We start from the raw sequence: 27,682 nt of genomic DNA, 5'->3' as shown, positions 1-27,682 counted from the left end.
TTCTTTCTTTCTTTCTTTCTTTCTTTCTTTCTTTCTTTCTTTCTTTCCTTCTTTCTTCTTTCTTTCTTTCGAGGGAAACGATCAGAGTTAGGTAGAGAGGTGGGTTTGAGACCAGATTATGGCATATTTTATGTTATATGTTAAATCATTTTGTCCCCCTCCCCCTAAAATTCATATCTTATAGGGTCTTAGCAGATGTAATTAGTTAAGATGAGTAATATTGGAGTTGGATGGCCCCATAATCCAGTATGAGTGGGGTCCTTATCCAAAGGGGAAAACTGGGGGTGCCTGGGTGGCTCAGTCAGTTAAGTATCTGCCTTCAGCTCAGATCATGATCCCACGGTCCTGGGATCAAGCCCCACATCAGGTTCCCTGCTCAGCATGGGAGTCTGCTTCTCCCTCTCCCACTGCCCCCACCCTGCTCATGCTCTCTCTCTCTCTCTCAAATAAATAAATAATTTTTTTTAAAAAGTGGGGGGAACTGGACACAGACACACACATTGGAAGAACACCATGTGAAGATAAAGGCAGAGATCGGGGTGATGCTTCTACACACCAACGAGTCCAGAGATGGCCAGTGAACTGCAGAAGCAGGGTAGAGGCCTGGGACACACTGCCCCTCACAGCCGCAGAGGAACCATCCATGGCAACACCTTGATTTTGAACTGCTGCTCTCCAGAATTGGGGCAATACCTTTCTGTTTTTTAAGCCACCCAGTCTGTGGTACTTCGTTATAGCAGCCAGGGAAACTAATATATTTTGAAAGTTGGACAAATGACTGTTTGGTCTTAATTTTATAGCCAAAGGAAAGCACAGAAAATGTCAGGAAAGAAATGATCTGACCAATTAACTAGCTCGTCACATGTTAAATTGACTAAGTGTGGGCTGTAGGAGGTAAAGACAAGGAGTTCAGTGAGAAGTCCACAGCACAACTGCAAATCACAGTGCCCAGCACCTAGTAGGTGATCAATAAATGATGACATCTTACATTTATTAGTACTTAATATCCAGCACATTACCTACATCACCTCACCTGAACTCTCACGACTATCCCATGAGGGAGATGGTTTAAGTATCTCCCCTTTACAAATGAGCAAACTGATACTCAAAGGGAGTGAGTGGTAGAGCCAAAAATTAAACACAGATCTGTCTATTTCCAGCATCCAAGTTCTTTACCACTATGGTATATGGCCCTATAATAATGTTATGGTTAATAACTAAAAGATCGTGTGTATATGCTTGTTTTTGTATGCATGTGCATAACAATGACTAAGAAATAAAGCCAGAAAGGGTAACTGCTATAATATAAATTCATCCCTTTATCTAACTGAAGTGGATACTTCACAGGGAAATTAATAAGTAAAAGAATAGCAACGTATAGAAACTTCTAAGCATTTTAATAATTGGGAATGACAAACAATTTATTCTGCTGACAGAAAACTAAATCAATAGGCAGACTGTAGCTATGTGCATAAGGAGATTTGAGATTTAGGTATTTGACCAGTCAAATCAAATTAGAAAATTGAGCTCACTTAACTTCCAGTTTGACTGCTAGGGTTGAAGACTTGAACTGATGGATAACATATCATTTGACTCTCAACTGTCTCCATCTTAATTCACCCTCATTTGTATTTATAATACAAGTACAGTTGAGTTTCAGTAGACTTCTGTTTTCTTACCTCTTTACATAGGTCACTTTCCCTTTCTTCCCTAATCCTTTACTGCCATATATTTGGAATGAAATAAAACAATACCTTTGCTCAATTATATGTCTGCTTCATTTACTTTCAATGTTTACTTGATTACTGAAGATCTCTAAGGGCACATAACCACTCTCAGGACTGTACATTCAGAGGAAAAACATCACACACACACACACAAAAAAAAAAAAAAAGAGAGAGAGAGAGAAACAAAGAAAAAATATAATGCATATAAAAAGCTACTAAAGAAGTCACAAACCATGGGTCAGGATGCAGCAAGAGCGATATCATGAGATAAAATAGCCTTTTCATATCCCAGGACACTTTTGACCATACATTTCTTGTTTAATTTATGATTGACTATAATTTTTCAGCAAGTGTGCATATTCTAAAGTTTTGGCAGAAGAAAGCAATCTAATGTAAATATTATTTTTAAATAAATGGCTTTTTATGAATACTGAATTAAACATTTAATGAATTTGGTCTAATTATAGATCATAGATATGTTACCAGATAGTCATTAAATTATAGTTTGTAGGGCATTTTTTGTATTTTGGGGCAAATAAGTCTTTTAAAATTTCAAATATTCATTAGGCCTTGAGTAACTTATATGTCTTAAGCACTCTGTACAAAATGCCTACCTAGAATATGGCTGTGGTTGAAACTCCAATATGCTCCATCAATGTGTGTTTTCTTGTTCAGCTGAAAACTACACTTCCTAGATCCCTTGTAGCTAGGTGTCGTCATGGGTAATGAGTGAAGTGTGCAAGTTTGGGTCATGCTCTATGTAAAGGAATCTGACTACCCTTGTCCCTTTCTGCTGGCTAAAATGCAAATATGGCAGGACAAGATGGAGCAGATATAGATCTTAGATCACAAGAGGGAATTTGCAAGGAGAAGATAGATGAGCAAACCACAAAAACATGAAGGAGTCTAGATACAAAACATGGTGGAGATGTCATATGAGCCCTAGACTATTTATGCTTGGATTGTCACAGAGATAGTATAATCAAGATTATTTCATTCTTTGTTAAAAAAGTTGAACTGTTAAAGTAGGATTTTGGAAGATGAAGGACGGAATCAGAGCTGGCTCAGCTCTCAAGATGGTCTGGTAGAGAAGAGATAGATATAGATAAAGATACAGATATGGATATGGATAAAGATATATATAGAAAGGTATCTTAACATAGGTAGCAAGATGATGTTATGCTACCTTTTTCCTATCAATCAAACTTGAATATATATGCATAGCACAGTACAAATATGTATAAAAGATCAATGATCAGCCTCTGCAGACAAGCCCTTTAAAAACTATTATCATTATAAATTATATGGCCCTGCATGCATCTTTGCAATATGTATTTTAGCTGGACACATTGTTTATGATTGTCTTACGTTAGATTCTTTTTTTTTTTTTAATGAACGTGAGATTTTTCTCACTGATGGAAACTTTTGGTCAACCCTTCCTATATTCAATTCCTCAACCCCTTTCTGTTTTCACAGGAGATGCAACATGGCCCGGCTTCTAATGCATAAATGCATTTGCAAATGAGTTCCCGGAACATGCTAATGATATTTTGTTCTGGATCATTTCCAAAATGGTTGCAAGCAAACAAGCTCATTTTTAAGAGAGAGAGAAAGAGAGAGAGAGACAGAGACAGAGAACAAGCTTAGAGGCAGACAATTATTCAATGGCTGTTAACTAAAAACATTTGCGCATAAACGTGATTACTTAGGAAATAGCACTGGAGTCTGATTGACTGGCATTGGAAATTGAAAATGGACTCCCTTGAAGTTCAAAAGCTTTACCACAAATCACAAGATTCATTAATTACCATACATAGGATCTTGGGAGTTGCCTGTTTGTAAAATCTGCTGCCTTTATGTTCTTGAAGCTAAACTAGAAAGGCAGAGTCCCAGCAAGAGATTAAAACATAGAATTTTGTTAATTAAACCAGTATGTAAACCATAACTCTGAAAGAATGTCAGGAGTATATGGTTTGCTGGTGGTTTGATTCTTCCATGGCAGTAGCATATGGAGAGCATGTAACTATGATGTGTTTAATCCAAGTGGATTAAAATAGTCTCCTGGGATTTGAAATAATTTTTGAAAAAGATTGAGCCCATATTTTCATCACTGTTTTCAAGACATAGAAGTGATATGCATCGCATGATCTAAAATTTTGTTTTGTTTTGTTTACTTTTTTTTCCTACTTAACCCTGTTTTAGTCTTTGGTTTTGGTTTTAATCAAATGAATAAATCACTTTTTACTTAATAAATAACTTTGATGCTACTAAAATAATGGCTAAGCAAATAATATCCCTTCATTCAATTGAGGAAGAGAATTTAAATAGTTTGTACCAATTTAAATCATTTTTGCTGTGGACATTTCTGATTTTTTTGGTCAGTCTTTGGAAAGGTTGCATATTATTCACTTTCTAAGACACTGATAGGAACATCAGTAAGGTCCTGCACATGTCAAAATATTTTTTTTCCAGTCACAGAGATTTCAATACAAAGAATTATTTGAAGATAATCTAAGATGGTAAATAAATCTTTAACTGTTGCATTCTATATTGAAGATAAGCAAAAGTAAGGAAGAGAAAGAGGGAGGGTGGGAGGGAGAAAAAGAGAGAAGATGAGTGAGCAGATCTAAAGAAGGCAAGAGAATTGCAGGAGTCAGAATAACCCGGAGTTTATCAGTTTATGCTGACACATTTTCTTGGCAAAGGCTGCTGACTGTAGGCAAAGTCACATGGCCGGGAGGCTGGTGTGTGTGTCTGCTTAAGAGCCCGTGAAGCTCTTTGCCTTCAGACTAGCATGTGCACCATGTGAAGCTGGGGTTGCCATGGTAAGTACATAGCGTGTAATGGAGGGGTTTTTTTTTCTTTCTTTCTTTCTTTCTTTCTTTCTGATATGCTGCTCTAGCATAGATACACCAGAATTCAAATTAATACTATTAGAAAATCACTGGAAGAGGAAGCTTGAAGAGGCTTTGGTTAAACATTCAGCACTTACACTAGATTCTGTAAGCAAATGTGCTACCTCATTTATTATTTTTTTCTCAAATACAAAGAGTTTATCATAAAATGGTCAATGGATTATCAACATACAATTCAAAAATATCTATTAACCATAGCTCATTGTTTCCTCTTTTCCTATGTTGAGGCTTATATTATAGAGGAATCTTTAGCTATTTGATTATGTTCATTTCAAAAGAAAATGATTCCTTTCGTTATTCTTCAAAATGTCACAGACATTGCAAGAAATTCCAGGTGTGCTGAAATTTGTGTAAAGGGTGCCCTGAGAACTAGATAATGGCTTTGGAGACTTCATGGTCCTTCTTGAGTGCTCAGAGGTGCTCTTGACTCTCCACAGTATCACCATGTAAAAGGCAAGCTTAGCAGACGGATGATGGATTTGGAATCCAGCTGGCATTGCCCAGGTGACCTGCCAGATTGGATCAATTAGAAGCAACTGATGGGAGAATCATTTCTCATCTCTAAATCCCATGCACAGGATAATGCATAATTTCCGACCCTCCTTATTCTCTTCTTTTTCAGAATTGTTATTTGAAGTCAGATATACCTGAGCTCTACCCCAATTCTGTCACTCACCATGTGATCTTGGGAAATTTCCTAGTCTCTGTGACTCAGCCTCTTCATCTATAAAATGGAGCAAATGATAGGATCTAACTCAGGGGAATATAATCTGGATTAAGTGGACATAACATGTAAAAAATACAGAGGACCTGGTATGAGATAAGCACTAAATCAATGTCAGCTGCTATTGTCATCTCTTTAAAATTATTTACATCTTTATTGCTTACGTTAGGCACATTCTTGAAAACTAGCTATTCTAGAATTTCAAAAACTCTCTCAAAGTTCTATTGAAGTTTTAGTTTGCATCTGGATCAATAATCCAGCTAAAGAACTCCACAGAAAGTACAGTGCTAATTTCCATTTCTTGATGCTTTCAAGTCACATGTTTGGGGAGGGCAGAATACCAGTGAAATTCCCTTCCGAAGAACTGGCCAAGAAGGTGACAATCAGGTCAACAAAAACCAATGGACAAAATAACAAGATTTGGAAAACTATGGCCCATGGGCCAGATCTGTCCCTCTCCATGTTTTTGTAAGTAAAGTTTTATTGGGGGTGCCTGAGTGGCTCAGTTGGTTGAGCATCCAACTCTTGGTTTCAGCTCAGGTCATGATCTCATGGGTTGTGAAATTGAGACCTTCATCAGGCCCCACAGTCAGTGGGGAGTCTGCCTGAGATTCTCTCCCTCTGCCCCTCCTCCCCACTCATGCTCTCTCTCTCTCCCAAATAAATAAATAAATCTTTAAAAGATAAAGTTTTATTGGAATACCATAATGCTCATGGTTTAAGCATTGTCAAGTTGCTTTCATGCTACAATAGCAAAATTGAGTAGTTGCCACTGTGAGTTTATGGTCCACATAACAAGTACCTAAAAATGTAGACTAAAGGGTACCTGACTGGGAAAGTACAGGTAAAGGAAGGAGGTTCTTAAGAAGAAACAGAGCTGGCAAATTATGTTCAGAACTCCAATTTATTACTCCAAGCTCCATCTTGTACCTATATTGAGAAGGAATCAATCTAATACTGAAGAGAAAAAAACAAGCAACTATCGATGGGACAAAAATGAAGATTTTAAATGATAAATGATTGTGAACTTTGTTCTTTTCTTCACTTCCCAAGGAAGAAGAATGCTACATCCCAGCCCAGAGACTTGCTCTCTTGTGCAGAGTTCAGGTACTGCACTAAGAATGAAGGAGGAGAAATCAACGTCTCTTGCTTCCCTGCCAGATCCCCCAAATCCCGAGAGTTAGCTAATCTATGCAATCAAGAGTTTAAAGTCAGAGAAGAGAGTGGAAAGAGGAGAACCTGAGTTGCATGGTATGGGACCTATTAGCAGTTGATAGGTGAGAAGCAGAGTCATTGGTTTCCTGAATGAAACAACCCTTTGGCTATTCTTTGAGATGGTCCAGCAAGGTCTACATCCCTTTACAAATATTCCAGGTTGCTAGACTTTCATTTGTTTCAATGCCATTCTGTGCCAGAGTATTTTCTTTTTTAATTTTTTTTATTTGAGAGAGAGGGAGAGAGCACACAAGCGAGGGGAGGGTCAGAGGGAGAGGAAGAAGCAGGCTCCCCTCTGAGCAGGGAGCCCGACATGGAGCTCGATCCCAGGACCCCGGGATCATGACCCAAGCCGAAGGCAGCCGCTTAACCGACTGAGCCACCCAGGTGCCCCTGGTATGGCCATTTTTTACCCACTTTAATTACATATAGATATCATTATAGAAGATGCATTAAAGGTTAGAATAGAATTATAAGTGCTTTAGGGCAAATAAGAGGAAACAACCAATGTCTGTGAAGACAAGAGAAGGTTTCAGAGAGATGATGCTTGAGCTTAGTCTTGAAACACAAGGTCATGAATGGTGTGAAATATACAAGCATGAGCAGAGGCAAAACTTGAGGAAGAACCACACGTCTTCTATAGTTGGAGAGTAGTGGCCCCTCTAGAAATAACTGACATTCCATTGAGCCCTCACTACCATCTGGCAAGGTGGGCATTATGATTGTGACTTTCATGGATGAGGACACTAAGATGCTTTGAGGATAAATAAATTTCACTAAAATTACGCAGTTTGATGGAGTGCCATTATTTGTAGCCCATTAGTATTGTATAAAAAATGATCCATTTGTTAGCAGTTTCCTAGGTGTTAATTACTGAATGATGATTATCTGGGCGACACTAAAAATGCTGACACTCTGGGTATTCCTTAACATTCATCTGCCTTTTTTGGAGTTTTGTGGAGAGAATCTTGGGGATGAGAGGCAATCTTTCTGTTTCAAGATCTTTAGCAGGTTTTTAAATTTTTAATCCCAAGATTCCACGTTTTATTGCCCAACTGTTTTCTATCTAAAATTTAAACTAAATGAGATAATTTAGGTCAGTTATACCAGGAAACTAGTCTTGCTTCTCTTTTAAATTCAGCAACGATTTGTTATATGACTCCAAGATACCCACTTTCCTGCTGGATGACATTACATATTAATCTAAATCTGAGAAAAATTGTAAAATAGGGGTTTGTTACCAGCTTATTCCCACATTCAATTCACATCTCTTTGCTTTTCACTTGGGTATCCCCTTAAAAGGACAATGCTTACTAACCTTTTATCGGGAATGGATGTAATAAATCATTCAGTTAATACTAGTATGTCTATACTAATGTGTTCTCTCTTCACTTACCTTATAAAGAATGAACCAACATGGAAGGCAAAAGAATAATTTTATAATTTTGAGATTTATGGTATTGGTTATATCAAAGGAGGTATTTTCACAGGGTAAGGGTTAAATTAGCATCCCCTCAAATGACATTATATTATTAACTTCCTATTAATTCATGAGTAAGGTCTCATAGTATCAATCAATCATTCAATAAATCATTCAAATATACTTACTGAGCATCTATTGTTCTAGGTGCTAAAAATGCAGTACTAAGCAAAGCAAAGTCCTTGCCTTGTGTTTGCATATTTTAGTGAACAAAGTTAACACTCAGTTAGTGCTACTGTGAGTTCTCTTTTAAGCCCTTCACGTGCCTACTGTCACTGATTTCTTTCATAATGTCCTAAGCTATAGGTACTATTATTATCTCTGCCCCATTATCCCAGAGAGAACTGCAGCCCAGAGAGTTTGAATAACTTGTCCATGATCACACAGCCAGAAGAAGTTAGGGACAAAATATGGCCTGGAAGGAAGTCTGACACTGTAGATTACACTGTTAACTGCTACACTCTACAATGGATTCAGATGAAAACACTAAATAAGTAGAAGAAAAAAAAACCCCCAAGAGATAAATATAATATGGAACTAATTTTCCAGAAGACATTACAGTTTTCTTTTGATTCTAATTATCAAGAAATTTATTCTTGACAAATTACCTCTTTTTATTTATCCATATATTTCCCTCTGTAATGAATATAAACTTGAGTTTACCCTTTAATATTCTTTCCTTTTCTCTCGCTCTCTCTCTCACACACACAAATAATTCCACTTTCTCTTAATCTAGTCATCAAATTGAAAATTAGACATTTATATAACATGTATATTGATTTAGTCCAATTTTATTATCAAAAATTGCCTTCATTAAGGTGTCTGCTAAAATAGATTATAATACAACTCCTACTGGTTGTATAAAATCTAAAGCCCCAAAACTTAGTTCTGCTCAGATTATTCTCTACATAACAGGTAGTTTCCATCTTACCAAAGGGCAAAAGATGCAGATTCTTAAATGTATTAGAAAGAACTCTTTTTAAAAGTCCATTTTCAAACAGAAACTTGACAATAGAAACCCACTTTAATTTTCTCACATTAAGTTTGCCATTCCAACTGTGTGTCAAGAATTTAATTGCAGCATGAAATTAACCAGTTATAAAATACCGTACTTGTGCCCTTGCCTTCTAAAGCAGAATGCACTAAATAATTTGCTTAATGGCCTCTAACATGAGACCTCAATTTAATAACTAAAGTGCCCTTGCTTGTTGGATAAATTCCTGCTGAGAAATTCTCTGTGTATAATCCATCAAAACATCAGTAGATGAAGCACACACCTTCACATGCACACATATTCGCCGACAAGAAAACAACTAAAATAGAAGTAAAAATTCTGATATGCCAAACTGACTAGTTTGAAATAAACCATGTGGCAGACATGCATTAGTACGAATGCACCTGCTCCCTGGCTGTGTTATGGTTGTGCTTCATTGACTCCATAGTGGAAGCGACATGGCCACTTCATTGACATGAACTTGCCAGACACCTCGGAAGTTTCTGTCTCCTTTTTATGAAAGTTTTCTCCCTGAAGATAATGGATTTCTATTGTTGAAATTTCCAAAAGTCTGGTTTCTAGAAAAGCAATATTACTGTAGCAATTAAGTGCCAGTTTAGACATGCAACTTTTCGTATGATGGAAATAGCTTCCAATTGTTTTTGGTTTACTTTATTAAAAACTGTAATGATTCTTTTTTTTAAAGATTTTATTTATTTATTTGACAGAGAGAGACACAGCGAGAGAGGGAACACAAGCAGGGGGAGTGGGAGAGGGAGAAGCAGGCTCCCCGCAGAGCAGGGAGCCCGATGCGGGACTCGATCCCAGGACCCTGGGATCATGACCTGAGCTGAAGGCAGACGCTTAACGATGGAGCCACCCAGGCGCCCCTGTAATGATTCTTTTAATGATTACTCCTAAGCATTTTGCAAACTTACTTATAAATTGAGAGACTGAAGAAGAAGGAAACAAAGTCTGGCACTTCAGCGACCTGGCTAAAATTTTGTTGACCTCTACTCTCCCTTTTCATTTTTGTCCTTACTTTATATCTAATTTATTTCTATTTAATGCTTTGGTTTTAGGAAGACCACGTCCTGACCTGACCACATTTAAATATATGCAGTGTAAATATCATTAGTGCTTTGGTAGTCAATGCAATTATTTATATTTACCTGTCTAAACTATAAAAGTCAAACCTGAGGGCTTTAGAATTCCCTCAAACTATAATTTCCTCTTTTTTGCCTCATTTTATATTTATTCTGTGTTTCTAATAAAATACCAGGCAAGCATAACTCTAGGTCTCAAAGGTCATTAGTCAAAAATTTAAAAACTTCTTATGCTAATTTATAAGCCATGTACAACAGAAGACTCTTCCTACAGTCTATATGAGTCTGGGTTGTGTTATTTATGTGGTTATTTGCTTTGCTCAGAAATTATAATTAGGGTTTGAATAATACAAATTGAGGCTGAGAACATTTAGGGAAAGTGTACAAATGGGATGTTTGATTAGTCTGAAGTACTTATACTTGAAAAGAAAAATAATTTGATGAAAACTTTAATTAATTCATTGTCTCCCTATCACTTTTTAATACAAAGTAATATTTTCTTAGGTCATTTCTTCAGCTTATCCTAATGAATTTGAAAGGGGGGAAGGAAACTCTCTTCTTCTCCAAAGTTCAGACATGAACGCAAACAAAAATGGAACAAAATGTTGATTTTGAGATATATCAGGTCTGATCTTAAATGCATTTGACTGTTCAAGGTGTTGAAAGTAGCAGGTGTATCTACTACATACTACTTCTTGTATGAATACGTTGCAGAATACATTGTATCCTTATCAGGAACTAACGGGGTGCCTGGGTGGCTCAGTCAGTTAAGCATCTGACTCTTGAGTTCGGCTCAGGTCATGATTTCAGAGTTGTGAGAGCAAGCCCCACCTCTGGCCCGTGCTGGACATGGAGCCTGCTTAACGTTCTCTTTCTCCCTCTGCACCCCAGCCCCCAAGCACGCTTTCAAAAGGAACTAACAAATCCGGCACATGGAAATAGTTTTTTTGCATCAGGTTGATCGTTCTGAGCCTGTTCATTAAAATGGGGTTTCATCTGTGTGACTGAGGTCATACAACATGCATACATTGTTAAAGCACATCATTAAAAATAAACATGCATACATTTGTCTAGGAGAAAATCAGGCTAGGATATGAAGGATTTTTCCAGGCCTCCACACGTTCACTGAGACCATTTCGGTTTTTTTCCCCAGCTTACCTTCCAATAGCTCACACATGCCATCAAACCTGAACTGAGTTTCTCATTCAACTCTGGGGTGACAGAGGTCATTCTGTTTTCATGTTAACTAAATCACAGTCTGTCTCAAACCAAGATTGCCAATTGTGTTAAATTAAAGGTAGAGGTTCTTTGCTGAAGGCAACTTACACGGGGGACTGTGGAAGCTGACTTCCTTTTAGAATTCTAAGTCACACTGAAATGGAAAGGCTTGGGCAGATAGGGTCACAGCATTTGACAAATCCACAAGCAGCATTCCTCCCTAAAACCCAATACCATCCTAATCTTTCATTCCTCCACTTTAATGCAATCATACAACAGCTCGGGCTTAGGATTTCTACCTCGTTTCAAAATGCTCCCTTCCATGCACGATATCTCCTCAGAGACTTTTAATCTCGTAAGAAGTTGTAGAATGCTTTCCCTTCCACTGTAGGTTTGAAAGCAGGTGTTTTTATTTTCAGGCTGTATACGAAGCCAATGGACTTCTTCAGAATAGTTATGCGGTGTCGACTCAAACCAAAGAACCTCAGGAGGACATATTATATTGCATCTTTAAAAAGTATCTGTTGATAATAATGAAGGCTTCTGATAGCGAGCCATGGGGAAGGATATAAGTCATGGATGTTATCATTAAATAGAATTGTTCATGGGTGGAGCCCAGACTAAGATGCTGTAATTAAAATAATCATGGAAGTATTTAGTTACTCCTTTTTCCCTTCCCTTTTATCCTCCTTGTCTTGTGCCTGTTTTCCCATGACGGATATCTCTGTGCTACAGTAATGCCCTAATCTGACTTTGCAAACTGTATTGACTATCCTTTTCTGGTTGTATTTTTAGCTGACACTTTTGGCAACGGGGCTTATTTGGATTACTCCCTGCCGGTTTATTTTTGGTAGATGGGTTCGAAATGTAGTTGTCTATTGCTTCTCTCTAGTTATCTGTCCTTTTTTGCTGTAGGTGGTGGTGTTCATTCAGATAGCCATCATTCTTCTCCTTCACCTGTTTAGTCTAGTCTAACCCTGCAAAAAAAATTCATCATGAGTCAGTAGAAATTCAGCATGGCACGTATTATTGGTATTGTGATTTGAGTGGCAGCCGACCAACATTTAGGGAACAATTTATCTACCTGAATTGGACTAGACATCACTAATGCACATGGCAGATTGATTGTACAGCTTTACTGGATGTATTCTTTATTAATGAGATTCAGCATGATTTGCTAAAAAGGCTTTTACTGGGCAGTCATTTTCTGCCCCTCCCCCACCTCTCTTTATCCCATTTAATCTGTTGAACCATGTACCATGTTTTGAAACTGTTTCTCCTCTCTATTTTTATTTGAAATACCTAGGCTTTTTAAATAATTGTGCACGAACTGAACATAGTACACACACATATACACATATACAAACCAGATTAGAATTGAAATGTATTATAAAACACAGGAACTAAGGAAATAAATCAAAATCCTAAGAAGAAAGAAAATCATACGGAAAAAAAAGAATCTGAGAATAAATTTGATATTTCAAAGAACTGATTTCTAGAAATGAATGCATCTGCACTAACGGGGGTTTTAAAACACATGGAATTTCTTCCTAAATAAAATATGATATTTGTATTGATCTGCTAAGGGTTGGGAGTTGCTGAGGTTTGGGGGTTCAAGCAGAGCTCAATAAAAACTAGAGAAAACTCATAAGCTACTCATTTCTTAACCCTTTGTTTCATTATCCAGAAGCTAGTAAGCAGAAGAGAATAAATTAGATTAATTGCAATGAGTTTTTTCTAAAACACTTTAGAGGCAAACTAAGGGTATATTACTTCAGATTCTAGTTTCCCCATGATCAACCTTACCCTGCTACATAATTTCATACCTGGTATGAAGGGAGGATAAAAAAGGAAGCCATCCCCTTTCTCCTGAGAGATTTTACAGGTACTCTGATCACTATAAAGATATCTCCCCATCACTTTTTAAAAAACATTTCTCCATTACTGTTCATTTTTTGTTAATCACAAAATGACATCTCTTCCCAAAATAAAATAAAATACCAGCTGCTGGAAAAACAACATTTCCTTAAAAATGATCTATAATATAACTTGTTTGACAAGTCATTTCCAGTCCTGTTTGTCATTTCTCCTCAAAACAAATACTATTTCAGTTGTGTATTAGAACAGGCATTTAAAAAATTATATGTGACAATGTAACAACAAGCATCCCAGGGGGTCAAGAATCCCTGTAGGAAAATTCTTAAAGGCTCAAGTTTCTCCATGCAACTCTGGTTCTCTTCAAAAAGAGCTGGAGAGAACAGAGAGTTACAATTACTGCATCAACTAGCAAGAAAGAAGAGCTCTTTTCTCCGAGCAAAGGGCAGTTAAACGCTATTGTTGGGCTAACCTTCCCCAGAATCCTCAAACCAGTAAGAAGCTGAAACCTTTTAGCATCATTTACATGCAACCTTGAAAGTAACATTGCTCTCCAGAAGAGAAATCACTCGGCAGGGAGCATTTTTCTTAACAACAACAACAAAAACAAAAGGAACAAAAAAACATTTTAGAATGTAGCTCTTGTAGATATCAAGTAGTTGTCATTTTATCTTCATGATTCATTATTTCTTTTACCATTTACCTTTAACCTAAAAGTTATGGCAGTTTTACAGAAAGCATGCATTTCCATGAAAAGAGTAAAAATGTAGTAGCTCCTTTGTCAAGAGGAAAAAGTTTGAGGGTAGTTCCCTGAAAATATCTGGAAATTCAGTAGTGAATTACATTTAAAAAATAACATGCTATACAAGTTTATTTATTATTCTCTTGGGAAATCCATTGTCAGCACACCAAAGTGAGTTCAAAGCAATTTGATTTACAAATGTTTCAAAACCTACTACAAGGGACAGTTTCTCTGCTCTTAGAAGCCAGTTTAATAATTAAAACTAAAATTACCAGTTATTGCAACCTTTTGAATCTATTTGTATGCTAAAATTCTTTCAGCCCTCATGTAACATTAACAATTTTAAGAGAAAAAACAAAAATATGTGTACATGAAGAGGATGAAACAGAATGATAAAGTAGGAAATTCACATTTGGGGGCCTGAGTACACTTGTCATTTGCAAATGTTCAAAGCTAACAATCTTGTTTCTTTCCCTGTGTTGGTTTCTACCCTAAATGGAAGCAGAACCATTTTGGACATGATGCCATACATCATTATTAATATAACCACATTATGTGATAAAGATGAAGGTGATAATGATGAAGGTAAAAGCAGTAATAGTAATGATAATACTAATTCTAACAACAATAACAATTACCAGTTCTAAGCAGCAACAATGTGTTGGCTACTCCACGTGTGTTGTGTCTTTATTTCTCTGAACAATGCAAAAAAGTGAATATTGTTATTTCTAATTACCAAATGAATAAACTTAACCTTAAGAATTAAGGGACTTTGGGGCGCCTGGGTGGCTCAGGTCATGATCCCAAGGTCCTGGGGTCCAGCCCCTGCAGCATCCGGCTCCCTGCTCAGCGGGAAGCCTGCTTCTCCCTCTCCCACTCCCCACTGCTTGTGTTCCCTCTCTTGCTGTGTCTTTCTCTGTCAAATAAATAAATACAATCTTTAAAAAAAAAAAATAAAAGAAAGAATTAAGGGATTTTTTATGGGTCTCACTAAAGCTGGGAAAGAAAGTTACTCATCCCACCTTTGTCTGTGCCCTAGGATTTTTCCACCACTCAGTTATGCTCCCTTGTACCCTACCCCCCAACACAGTGTTACTCCAAATTGTCTTTTTACAATGGGATAATCATCTACTGGTTTAATGTCATACCCAAGAACAGAAAAAGTTCCTAATGTGCGTCAATTAACAAACTAATTACCTATGTCTCTACCATTGTAAGAAGGTCCTAAGTGGATATTACCAATGCTAATAATTGAATCAACCCATCCTCGGAGCATTTTTTTCTCTTCAAAATTATCAAGTATTCAGCAGGCCTACACCTACCTGCCTTTTATCTACCTTCTTAGATTATAGGACTAGGGCTGTTATCTCTGCCCTAAACTGGAAAGTGTCTGAGAGTGTGGATCATGTCGCTCTCAGAATCAAGATCACTAACTCCACTAACTGCACAATGGACAGACCTCCAGGCAGTTGTTCATTTGCTGTGGTTCATGTACTGTGCTTGCTCTCCTCCAAATAAACACTTAAAAAAACACCTGTCCCAGGGCGCCTGGGTGGCTCAGTTGGTTAAGCAACTGCCTTCGGCTCAGGTCATGATCCTGGAGTCCCTGGATCGAGTCCCGCATCAGGCTCCCTGCTCGGCAGGGGGTCTGCTTCTCCCTCTGACCCTCCCCCCCTCATGTGCTCTCTCTCTCTCATTCTCTCTGTCTCAAATAAATAAATAAAATCTTTAAAACAAAAACAAAAACCTGTCCTCAAACTTAAATGTTTCAGTGTCTGTCTAACTTTTAGAGTTTTATAAAAGTATTTCAAACTTCTATAAAATTATGTAATCTCTCACCTACAAATTATCAAAAAGGAAGTATTAATTGTTACAAAAATCAACAAATCGTTGGAAGCTTAATAAACATATCAAACTTAGTACATCCAAAATCTTTCTCACCCAAACCCTTCGTCTGTTCCCCTTCCATCCTAGTTAATAGGAATACCATGGTTTTACATCACTCTCAACCCCACATGGAATCTGTCACCAAATTCCATCAACTCTACCTTCACGGTGTATCTTGAATTCCACTGTATCTTCCCCTGTCCATGGACTCTGGTCCACATCAACATCTTCCCTCCTCATAATTGTTTTTGTAGCTTCCCAATTGATGCTCCAGCTTCTTCCCTCGCTTCTCCACATAGCCGCCAGCATGACCCTCCTTTTAATCACAGAAGTCAGATAGGGCAGGCATTCTTCTTCTCAAAACACTATGATTTCTCATCTCACCTCATTTGAGTAAAAGACAGAGCTCTGACAGTGACCTCCATGTCCTGTCGAGATCCAACCCCGTTCCTTCTGACCTCACTTGCCCAGTTCTAGTCACACTCACCTTCGGTCCGTTCCTCCAACGTGCCAGAAAGGCTCCCACCTGGGGCATCTTTCTCTGGGTGTTTCCTCATCCTGGAACATAGCATTTTCCCCTCAAATGTGACATGCTCTGTGAGCCTTTCCCTGACCAATCTGTGTAAAATTGCCTTCCCCCCCAAACCCCTGACCTCCAATGCCCTGATTTACTTTTCTTCATAGAACTCATCACATTTTAACTTACTCTATACTTTACTTGCTTATTGTCTGTCTCCCTCTTCCCACCCCCACAAGACTGTAAATCCCACAAAGGCAAACATTTTTACTACTTTGCTGCTTTGTCCCAAAAACCTAGAACAATGCCTGCCATGAAATAGATGTTCAATAAATGCTTACCAAAAAAATTCATGTAGAAACAAAATAGCTAAACAATACCCATAAACATCAGCCTAATAGGAAATTAAGACGTCTCCTTGGTAATGCTCTTTATTGTTGAACAACCTCATTTCTTATTCAAACATCACGTTATGCTGAGTGGTATACTTAGCCTCAAATCAAAGACTAAAATGCAATTTACTAATTAAAATAATGGATTTTAAATGCTGGTCTCTTTATTTTTAAAGCGTTTTCCTTGTATATCTTATTGAAAGTGCTTTTCTTAAAAAAAAATGAAGTTTGCCTTTTTTTTTCCCCCCCTCTGCTTCCTGGCAGGCTAGTTATATTCATATTCTAGGATGGACATGAATATTTTGTCATGTATTTCCAAATATGAGTGTTATTGAGAATAACTTTTAACTAGAGACATATGTTTGGGGCAAAGATCCATTTTGGGCGGGGGGCTTGATATTCCTTCTATCAATTCATGATCAAAATCAATTTCAAGGTGACCTATAAATTTATAATGAAGTTTTTTTTCAGGCTAAGTCAAAGTTGGACAGAGCCTTGGAGCTATTTTATTAACATGTTCAGTCTCTAGCAGTTTCATTTGCTACATTAGACATGTTCTCTAAGCCATATTGCATTTTTAGTAGCTAAAAAATCCTCTGACTCATAGCCTTGCTCTGTAATAATTCCTTTCCCTTATCTGGGTTTTTGAACATTTTACAAAGGACATGTTTAGTTAAAGACTGAGACAATCCTCTGAGAGCCAGAAGAGTATAAAAAACAGCCCTGGACTGAAAGCTACTGCCTAATTAATCTACAACCATCTCTAAATATTTAACACTCCTTTTAAAAGAAAGATTACCTGAAATTTTCCAAAGGGTGTCTTTTCAGTCATTCAGGTGGCTATAGGTTTGGAGGTTGGGAAGGTCTACTCTTTGCTGCTATTTCCTCAGCATTAGAAGAGCTTAATCCTCATGCTGACTGACTGGCCCATACGGGGTTATGTTGTGGAAGCCCCTCCTCTTGCCAGCATCTGTCTATTTATTTCAGATATGGAACAGATACAGAGATTCTTAAAATCTAAAGTCAGGGCTAGGTCCAGAATCTAATTCAAGTTGAAACAACCACAAGTATAAATAGCTCCCAAGAAGGTAAGTGAGGAGGAGAAGGAGGCTTATCCTAAATGAGCCTTTATGGCTTCTAATGAGCCTTCTGTGGCTTCTAATCTGTCTTGGCAGGTGACTGAATGAAAAACTTAAAATTGTCTTCATTACAAGTATGGATGCAGTGTAAATTGTAAATAGATGAATGCTACTAATGTTTGTATTAATCATATTAGGACTGTGGTGACCCTTCCTGAAAATGGCAGGCCAGAAGGACAGACACCACTTTGATTTGCAAAGTGAACAGGCACAAGGGCCAGAATGGACCAATGTGGTATCCTTAGGCTAAGTGGGGAAAGTTGATATTAATGAGCATAAGTGGTGTCCCTGGATATAAACTCATTAATATTAACTTTCCCCACCAGCACTGGAAAAAAAAAATGGAACACTTTCAATAAATCAATTTATTTAGGATCAGCCTTGTAGATTTGGCTTCTGGCTCAATAAAGAGCAGCCAGTGAGGGGTGGACAAGGTGAATTATTGAATTCTGTCTTCTAATTGTATGGTTCTGTGAATAAAAATTTCCCCATACACTTGATGTTTCACCAAAATTACTCCAATATCTGGATATCTTGTTTATCTTTGAAAAAAAAAAAAAGAAAATCTGGATGCATAATTTTAACATAAAAACAAGCAAAGCAGCTTGAGGTCCCCTGAAATGATTAATACAAAAGTGATTGGAATTAATCACAAACACAAGAGGAAGCTGAAATTAGAGGGTTATTAAGATACTGTCTGCTGTTTAATCTCACCCCCTTATCAACACATTAACCTTGTTTTCTCTGCCTGAGCACTGAGTCCTACAGCAAAATTAGGTCAGAAATTCACATCAGATCAGATCAGCTGATGCAGTCCAGCTAGACCCTGACATGCTGCAGATTTGAATTTCATTCTAGATAGGATTATGGTTGAGGGCTTTTTGAGTTTGTTTCCTAGGCTCTAAGCATAGGAGCTTTCGCTAATTGTAGAGTATTTCTATACTAGCTATAGAGTATTTCTAAATATTTTAAGACTAGCTGTAGAATATTTTTAAAAGCTGACACAGTTATGTTTCTGAACCCTGGTTCATTTAACTCTTCAGTTCACCTGAGCAATGATGCTTCAACATCTGTTTTGATATACAAAGAGGGTATTTCATTTTTCTACATGCCTCCAATTAAAACAAACCCAATGAGATTATCTATTCATGACCAAAGTAGGTATTCATACGGCACCGAATGGATAGATCACTCACGAAAATGCACTTCAGCAAATGCTCTCTATTTCCATATAGTCTTGTCACAAATCATGAGTATGACTTCAGAAGCCATAACTATCTAGAGAGGATTTATGTAACTGTTAACATTTCTCTAATAAGAGTTCTCTGCGTAATTATGTCTTGGCTAATCATTTAAAATATTAACCAATTCAAAACCCTGGTATTAGAACCATTTGCTTTTTAGGTAGCAATGTTTTAGAAAAGGAAAAGCAAATACTTCTTTTATTTTTATTTTTATTTTTTTTCCCTCCATGGTCTAAAGGATACTTAGTGGTCCTTTGTTTCTCTTTGACTAACAGAAATACTGAAACCTTCAAATATAAATAACTTCCAAGTATACATACTAATATGCAATTGCATGTATTTTTTTAAAGGAGCTGTAAGTAATCTAATTCCATTTCTGACTGTCACTTTTAAAGAGGAAATATAACCTCATATAGATCCCTTGAGGACATCCACAGGGAACAGAGATGTTCCTAATCAGCCTAAGTAGTCCTTTGTGACAGAACCACTTTGCTGTAGTGGAGAGCTGTCTTCCAGACTTGCAATGTTTGGGAGAATTTCACTAATGTAACATTTGTTTCATTAGGGGAAAAAAAAATCCAACCGGGTCGGATAATAGAAAACATACTCAGAAAATCATGTACTGGGAACATATTTCCTTGTTGCTTTTTATTGAAGGGAGGTTGCCTATATTGTTTTCAAAATTCTGTGGCTAATAGTATAAGGAGATAGAGCCGAGACAAGTTCCAGAATCCAGAGAGAAAAATTCACTTGAAAGGAAGCCTCAAGCCTCAATGTGGTCTTGATATACCAGATGCTCTTTTGATCGCCCCTCCTCCTCAGAGAATCCTAAACAAGGCTTTACCTATACGTAGTGAGCTTCCAAAACTGGCCTTATGTTCACAGGTACACACAGGCCGTGCCTTTACAACTTGTCTGTGGCCAGATTCTGTTCTCTTTGGTCAATTGCCTCCTTCTTAATGTCTGGTCCTGTGCTACATCAGTGGTTTACATCCCCATCATCCCTGTTTCTTAAACATCGCTTTTCACCCCACACATGATAAACCAGAGTTTTGTAACCCACATCGAGGGAGCTCACTTGCTGCAAGCTGTAAGTTTTGAGTGTTTGTTTTCTTACAGGCTTTTTTTTTTTTTAAAGATTTTAATTATTTATTTGAGACCGAGAATGAGAGAGAGAGAGAGAGAGAGAGCATGAGAGGGGGAGGGTCAGAGGGAGAAGGAGACTCCCTGCCGAGCAGGGAGCCCGATGCGGGACTCGATCCCGGGACTCCAGGATCATGACCCGAGCCGAAGGCAGTCGCTTAACCAACTGAGCCACCCAGGCGCCCTCTTACAGGCTTTTTAATAAAAAGTAAATCTCATTTAACAGTGCCTGCACAAAACCATTAGGAATTAAAATAGCAGAAACGATGAGCTACTGAAATAATTTTTTCATTCTCCATTAACTTTTCTCCTTTTTGGTCTTTCTCTCCCATTCTTTCTCATCAAATGTTATTTGGGGCTGCTAAAAAAAAAAGCACTAACAGGATCACTTTATTTATTTATTTATTTATTTTTTAAAGATTTTATTTATTTAACAGAGAGAGACACAGCGAGAGAGGGAACACAGGCAGAGGGAGTGGGAGAGGGAGAAGCAGGCTTCCCGCCGAGCAGGGAGCCCGATGCGGGGCTCGATCCCAAGACCCTGAGATCGTGACCTGAGCCGAAGGCAGACGCTTAACGACTGAGCCACTCAGGCGCCCCAACTTTTTTTATTTATTTAGAATTTTTCCCACAATAAGCCTTTTCAGTAAAATCCCATTTGAGAAATGGAAGTGAAGATACCAGAAAGTTAGGAGTGACAGGGGGCTCAAGTTAGTTTAAAAATAAGGAATTGGACTCAGAAAGCCTAAGTGATTTACAGCACTGAGAAAGTGATGAGGATATTCTTTTTCTGAGAGCTCAGTGTTTTAAGCCTCCCAGCTTCAGCACAAAAGGCATTTCGGCACATATGTGATCCAGAAGGTCAATCATATGAAATCCTATTTCCATTTTTTAAGCAATCCTTGGCAGTCTGCACATTTCTGAAATTGCAACTGGCATATTTCACAGAGAATTATCATCAATGCCTTTTCAAGGTCAAACATGGCCCATCTTTAGATTTTCAGCATTTATATCCCATATATTAAATCATAGCATAAAGAAGGTATTCAGGAGACATGTTACAGAATTTTAATTGATTAAGCTATGTTCATTAATGTCATGTAGAATTTGTTTACAACTGGACATAAATTACATGTTAAAAATATTAAAATAAGTGTTAAATTTAGATGTGAGTATTCTGCTTCTGTTGCCAACCCTGAAACCCTGAAATGCTTACGTGACTGGAATCTTGCTAGGGGGTTTTCAAAAATATTAAAAATATATTTTCTGGGGCGCCTGGGTGGCTCAGTTGGTTAAGCGACTGCCTTCGGCTCAGGTCATGATCCTGGAGTCCCGGGATCGAGTCCCGCATCGGGCTCCCTGCTCAGCGGGGAGTCTGCTCCTCCCTCTCCCGCTCCCCCCTCTTGTGCTCTCTCACTCTCTCAAATAAATAAATAAATAAAATCTTAAAAATATATATATATATATTTTTTCTATTAAGAAGATTGAAGTAATTCCAAAAATGTACTGTGAGAAGAAAATAAAAGATCATTATGTTTTCGATTGTTAGAATCCCAAAATACTGTCACCATTTGAACAAAATAAAGTTGAATTTGGGGCGCCTGGGTGGCTCAGTTGGTTAAGCGACTGCCTTCGGCTCAGGTCATGATCCTGGAGTCCCGGGATCGAGTCCCATGTCGGGCTCCCTGCTCAGCAGGGAGTCTGCCTCTCTCTCTGACCCTCCCCCCTCTCATGCTCTCTATCTCATTCTCTCTCTCTCAAATAAATAAATAAAATCTTTAAAAAATAAAAAAATAAAAAAAAATAAAGTTGAATTTGGATATTACAATGGACACTGAGAGAGGATAACATAAGAAACCCACAGCCAGCCCTGGCACAGAGTCGTGTGAGGCTTTTGGACCCCTCCTCCTATCTGATCATTGCATTTTTGGCTCCGTTGATGTTTCTCTCTCAAATCCCACCCCTTCCAACAATATCCAGAGACCTATATGTCCTCATGTTGTACATGGGCCATGCTTTTGGAAAAGAAAGACATCTAGAAGCCTCAATAATTTAGGAGGTTTTGCTAGTATTTTGTCTCTTCCAAAGATATTTACACTCTAAATTAGGATTCCAGAAAAATATTTGGAGGAGTGGGTGCGGGAAAGAATGTGTAGAGTTACCAAATAGAGAGACACATACCACATCTTCAAATCCTAACACATGAAAAGCTATGGAAGCAGTAATACAATGGTGTTTGGGATACAATGAACCAGGTTCAGGACTTTGTCCTTCAGGGTTAGTCATTCATTCAGTCTCATTCAGCCATCCATACCCTGGGCCATCTTTTCTCCTACGATGGCTGGGCAGTCTATGCTTTTTCCTAAGATGCCTGAGATCTTAACCCTTCCCACCTACTCAAGTCCATAATCACAGTAATTTTTCCTTCTTGCTCTTAAGCCATTAACATTTCCCTTTCTATTGTAATCATTCATATCAGCATTTTAAATAAGCTAGTTTTCTCTCTTCTTAAAGGAAAAATATAGAAAAACAAAATACCAAAGACCCCAGTTTCCACTACAACTACTCTCCATATTTTTAAATTTTTTTAGCCTCAAAGCCCTCAAAATGGTTCTCTATATTTTGCTTCAGTTCCTTTCTTCCCACTCTCTCTTGAATATAATCTCATTGGATTTTGTCCCTAGCCCTTCATCAAAACTGTTCTTGTCAATAACACCAATGTGGTAAGAGGCGTCAATTCTCAGGTTTCAACATGGCTGATCCATCAGTAAAATCTATCTTCTTTAATCACTTTTCTCACTTCACTCTGAGACATCACCTTCTTTCATGGTTCTTCCCCTCTCTTATGGCTGTTCTTCCTGGATTCTTCTATTGTTCCTATCATGTAAGCAGTCAGGTGCCCCAGGGAACAGTCAGGGATGCTTCTCCCAACCCTCTCTAATTTTATATTCTAGGTATATTCAACTAGGCTCATGCTTTGAAATCTATAGACTATGATGACCCTCATATTTATGTCTCTAGCTTTGATCTTACCATAAATCCCAGACCCAACTATCTATCCAGGATTCTCTACTTGGACATCCAAAAGGGCTCACAAAATTGGGATACCAAAGCTGAGCTTTTATTCCTTTAACAGTTAATTCAAACTTCTTCTCTTCTAGTCTTTGCCATTTCATTTAGGCAAAAGACAAAGCATTCATTCTTCTTGTGTTTCAGGCAAAAGACAAAGCAAACACACACACATGCACACATGCAAACAAAACAACAACAAGACAAAGTTGAAAGCCATCTTCAGTTTTTTTTTTCTCTTACTCAACTCCTACATCTCATCAATTAGAAAATTTGGATGGTGCCCGTAATTTGATCATTTTATGCCACCTTTACTATTACCATCCTAGTCCAAGCCACCACCATCTCTCACCTGAATTACTGCAAAGGCTTTCTCTCTGGACTTCCTACATTTAGCCATGCCCAATCCATCTATTCAACACAGAAGCAAGAGTAACCCTGGTAAGATGTTCAGTTAATGCAGGTCACACCTCTGCTCAAAAATCTTCAGTGAATTTTGTTCTCTTCTTCAGAATAAAACACAAGAGCTTATAAAGGTCTACATTACCTGGTGGCCTTCTACCAGTCTAGAATTACATCCCCCCAATCCTTGCCTGGTCACTGTGTGACACCTTGTCCTCTGCTTGGAACACATCGAACTTGTATTCCCTCTACCTAGAGTTCTCTTCCTGCCGATAGCCATACACCTCACATTATTGGCAGCACTTTTCCAATGTCTCAAACATCATTTAAAGGGCCTTCCCTGGGCTCTGTTTTTATCTCCTTTACCAAGCTTTGTTTTATCACCTGTTGTATATATATTTATATATAATTACATTTAGTGTTGTCTCCTCTTCACCCTTCCCTCAGAATGTACCTTCCTTATATCAAGAACTTTGTTCTGGGGCGCCTGGGTGGCTCAGTTGGTTAAGCGACTGCCTTGGGCTCAGGTCATGATCCTGGAGTCCCGGGATCGAGTCCCGCATCGGGCTCCCTGCTGAGCAGGGGGTCTGCTTCTCCCTCTGCCCTCTTCCCTCTTGTGCTCTCTGTCTCTCATTCTCTCTCTCTCAAATAAATAAATAAAATCTTTAAAAAAAAAAAGAACTTTGTTCTGTTCATTGCTGTCTCATCAAGGTCTGGAACATTGCCTGGCACTTAGCAAAATTTTAAAATATATTTCTCCAATCAGTTAATACATTTAACAGCAAATGTTCATTGCACAATAGATCTACTTTAGATCCTGTTTGAAGAACTGTATGGAAAAATGGGATCATTCTCATGAAACTTACACTGTAGTTTGGACATCGGCAACCATGGTGCATACTGCATGCATTGTTTGCCAGTGGTCTTGAAACATCTTGACCTCAGGTGTGAGGTGCCCTATCTGTCTCACCTGGATCGGTGTCATTCCTTATGACCTGGATTAAGTCTCTCTGCCTGATCCTTACTTCAGGGTGGAGTCAGAATTCAATTTGAAGATAAGTCCACTATCTTAATATCTTTAGATAGAACCCTTCTAAAGGTTGTTGATGAAACACAGAAGTTAGTAGTACAGTGATAAGCACAAGCACGCTTTAGTATTCTGTAAAATCTAATGCAACGACTTCAAATAATTCTATATTTAAGGTTAAAGAAAAGAATGAATTATTGAGTTTTAATGCCAAGATCAGGAGAACTTTCATTTTAGAGGTGAAGCTGTTTTAGAAGACATGTGGGTTATCCTTTTTTGTAATGAATTTTAGAAAACTCATTTTCATAAAAGCAAAATGCTTGCATACATACATAAGTCCACCAGAATTAATTCCCGGAGGAATAATTGTCCTGAAGAAAGGACATTTAGTGTATCCTAGAAGGAAATTGGTGATACCAACTAAAATTGGGTAGAAATAAAAAATTACATAATCCCCAACAACACATTGACTTAAATATACACAATTGTGGCAACATTTATCAAGTATGTAATTTTGCAAACATTTTTATACCTGGTAATGCATGGATTTCCATTTTAATAGTTCAAAATAAAAAGATTACCCTCTTTCAAAAATAATCCTCCGTAACATTTCTCTTTTTGGTTTCTAAATCTCTCTCTCTCTCCCAAACCTCTCATATAAAGTTATATACCATTAAACGATTAAAGTAGTGCCTCCTTATCTAGTTTCATTATAAGAATAAATAGTTCATCTTAAAATAATAATTTCCTTAATATCATAATGTTCACAGAGAGTAAGCAAAGTATTAATGTTGGATTAAATGAAAATCCACCAACTATCAAAATAGCTTAACTAATATTATTCAGTATCCAGCTAATTGATATGAATTAATTTTCTAAATTCTGAATCTTTGCACTTGGTAAATAGACCTTATTGAAAAAATAAGACTTTGTATAACACAATATGCCTCTCCCTATACCCCTATTGAGCATGCACACACACATACACACACCGGAAACACTATGACATTCTTTGGGAAATCAAAAGATGTGTATCTTTCTTTGGGTTTCATTGCCCCAGGAAATTTAGCCTCAGTTTGGAAGCTGTAATCTGGCACTTATTTGCTTGTAGCTGTAGGTTTTGTAGCATAAAAGTCATTTCATTTCAATAAACCTGGGGCACTTGGTACCAGACAAGATATGTAATAGTCATAAAACTGCACAGAGAGCACATGGTGAGGGTTCCCCATGCCTTCAGAGGCTCATATAATTCTAATTATTGATGAGTCTTTTTATAATCTAAGAAGAAGATGACTATTATAAGGTAAGAACTATAAACAAAGATCATTAAATAAGGTGGGGATTTTCATCAAACATTGACTATGAAAGTGCTTATGTGTTCCCTTGGGCTTTTATCAAGAGGTTGTTTGGTATGAGTTTTTATTAAAGAAAACTGAATTGTTTCCCAGTCCCAGCTGTACCTCCATATGCACAACACACCAGTAAATAACTTTTGTTAGCTAATGAGAGAGTCCTGTGAGTCAGAAGAATTGTATTTCTGTTGTAGTTGAGGTGCCAATTTCACTTTGTCTCATGAAGCCTAACTGTGGTAAACATCCTTCCTGACCAGGTGACAACATCACAGCCTTTGCAGAACTCACCGATTTCCTTGTGTACCCAAGACTCAGAATACTTTTATTTATATTTACCGTTTTATTGCTTCTTCTTGTCTTCGGCGTTTTTCATTCTTTTCCTTCAAGTAGGCCAGGTTGGTTTCATTTCTCAAGCGGTCATTCTCTCGAGCAATGTCTGATGCATTCTGGATAACCAAGCTATCGTAGGCCTTCATCCCCATATCCTCAATATATTGGAGAAATGTGTCCAAAGGGTCTTCCTCAGGATTAGAACTCATCATCTTGGAGGGTATCATGTAAAAAGGAACACTTCCTGTAGGATGAGAACACATTTTACCTTTATCAAAGGTGAAGATAAAAAACAAGGTGCTGTTTATTCACCCTAGTATCTCGTCAGACCAAAAAGCTCCAATGATTATGGTAGAATCTATTTGGAGAAAATGCCTCATTAGAAACTACAAACCATCAAGAGTATTTGAAGTAAATATTAAATGAATGTTGCCTGAGTAGCAAACACTCCTCAAACCAACAAAATTAGCACATCAAAGGCCAAATTTCTCGCAGTGGTAGGTAATGTGAGCATACAAATACAGTGTGCCAACATCAATGTTTGGTTTATGTATTTAGCGTCGTGGTTTTGTTTCTCAAAAATGTGTTCTTGTATCAGTAAGATATATCAGATCCAAGCTTCATTTATTCCTAATTGCCATAAAGACTTCTTTGCTCAATCTGAAATAAAATGATATAATTATTTGGAACGAACTTTCTTATTGTGTGTGTTTTCCTTATAATTTTAAATTAAGATCTACAAACCTAAACCATTTGTGCAAAATATAAGCAGTACTCAAGGAAATACACATTTTTAATATAATTTGTTTGGGAAATAATCCCTTTTTGACCCAACATTATTTTCCAAAATGGTGCTCCATCATGGATTCCTACTATGATTCAAATATCATAGGGCACCAAGATCATATTAATCTTCACCAGTCTGGTAATTCAAGCCGTGACAACGACAATTTTCACTGCTATATGAAGGTTTAAAAACCCAGACCATAGAACAGATTACCGAAAAACCAAAATCAAATCAAAACAACAAAACATAGGACTTTCAACCAATACATATTCCGCTCACCTACAAAATGATGGAATAATAGCTTCTACCTCCTGTTGATGTAACGATTTAGAGAAGTGATGGTATAAAGAATTTAGCATAGAGTTTAACAATAATAAGCATATAATAATATTAGCTA

General features: G+C 37.6%; 1 protein-coding gene across 1 annotated transcript in view; it reads right to left on the bottom strand.

Moving 5' to 3' along the window:
- NYAP2 (neuronal tyrosine-phosphorylated phosphoinositide-3-kinase adaptor 2) overlaps nucleotides 1-26,725 on the bottom strand; it is a 248,640-nt gene extending 221,915 nt beyond the window's left edge. Inside the window, exon 1 of the mRNA XM_021682950.2 lies at nucleotides 26,505-26,725. Coding sequence (XP_021538625.2) covers nucleotides 26,505-26,725 — 221 coding nt within the window. The remainder of the gene's footprint in view (nucleotides 1-26,504) is intronic.
- Nucleotides 26,726-27,682: the final 957 nt, after the last annotated feature.

The sequence above is a fragment of the Neomonachus schauinslandi genome, chromosome 3 (genome assembly GCF_002201575.2).
Source record: "Neomonachus schauinslandi chromosome 3, ASM220157v2, whole genome shotgun sequence".
Taxonomy (NCBI): Eukaryota; Metazoa; Chordata; class Mammalia; order Carnivora; family Phocidae; genus Neomonachus; species Neomonachus schauinslandi.
Note: the sequence above shows the minus strand (reverse complement) of the source record. Positions and strands in the feature narration are given on the sequence as shown.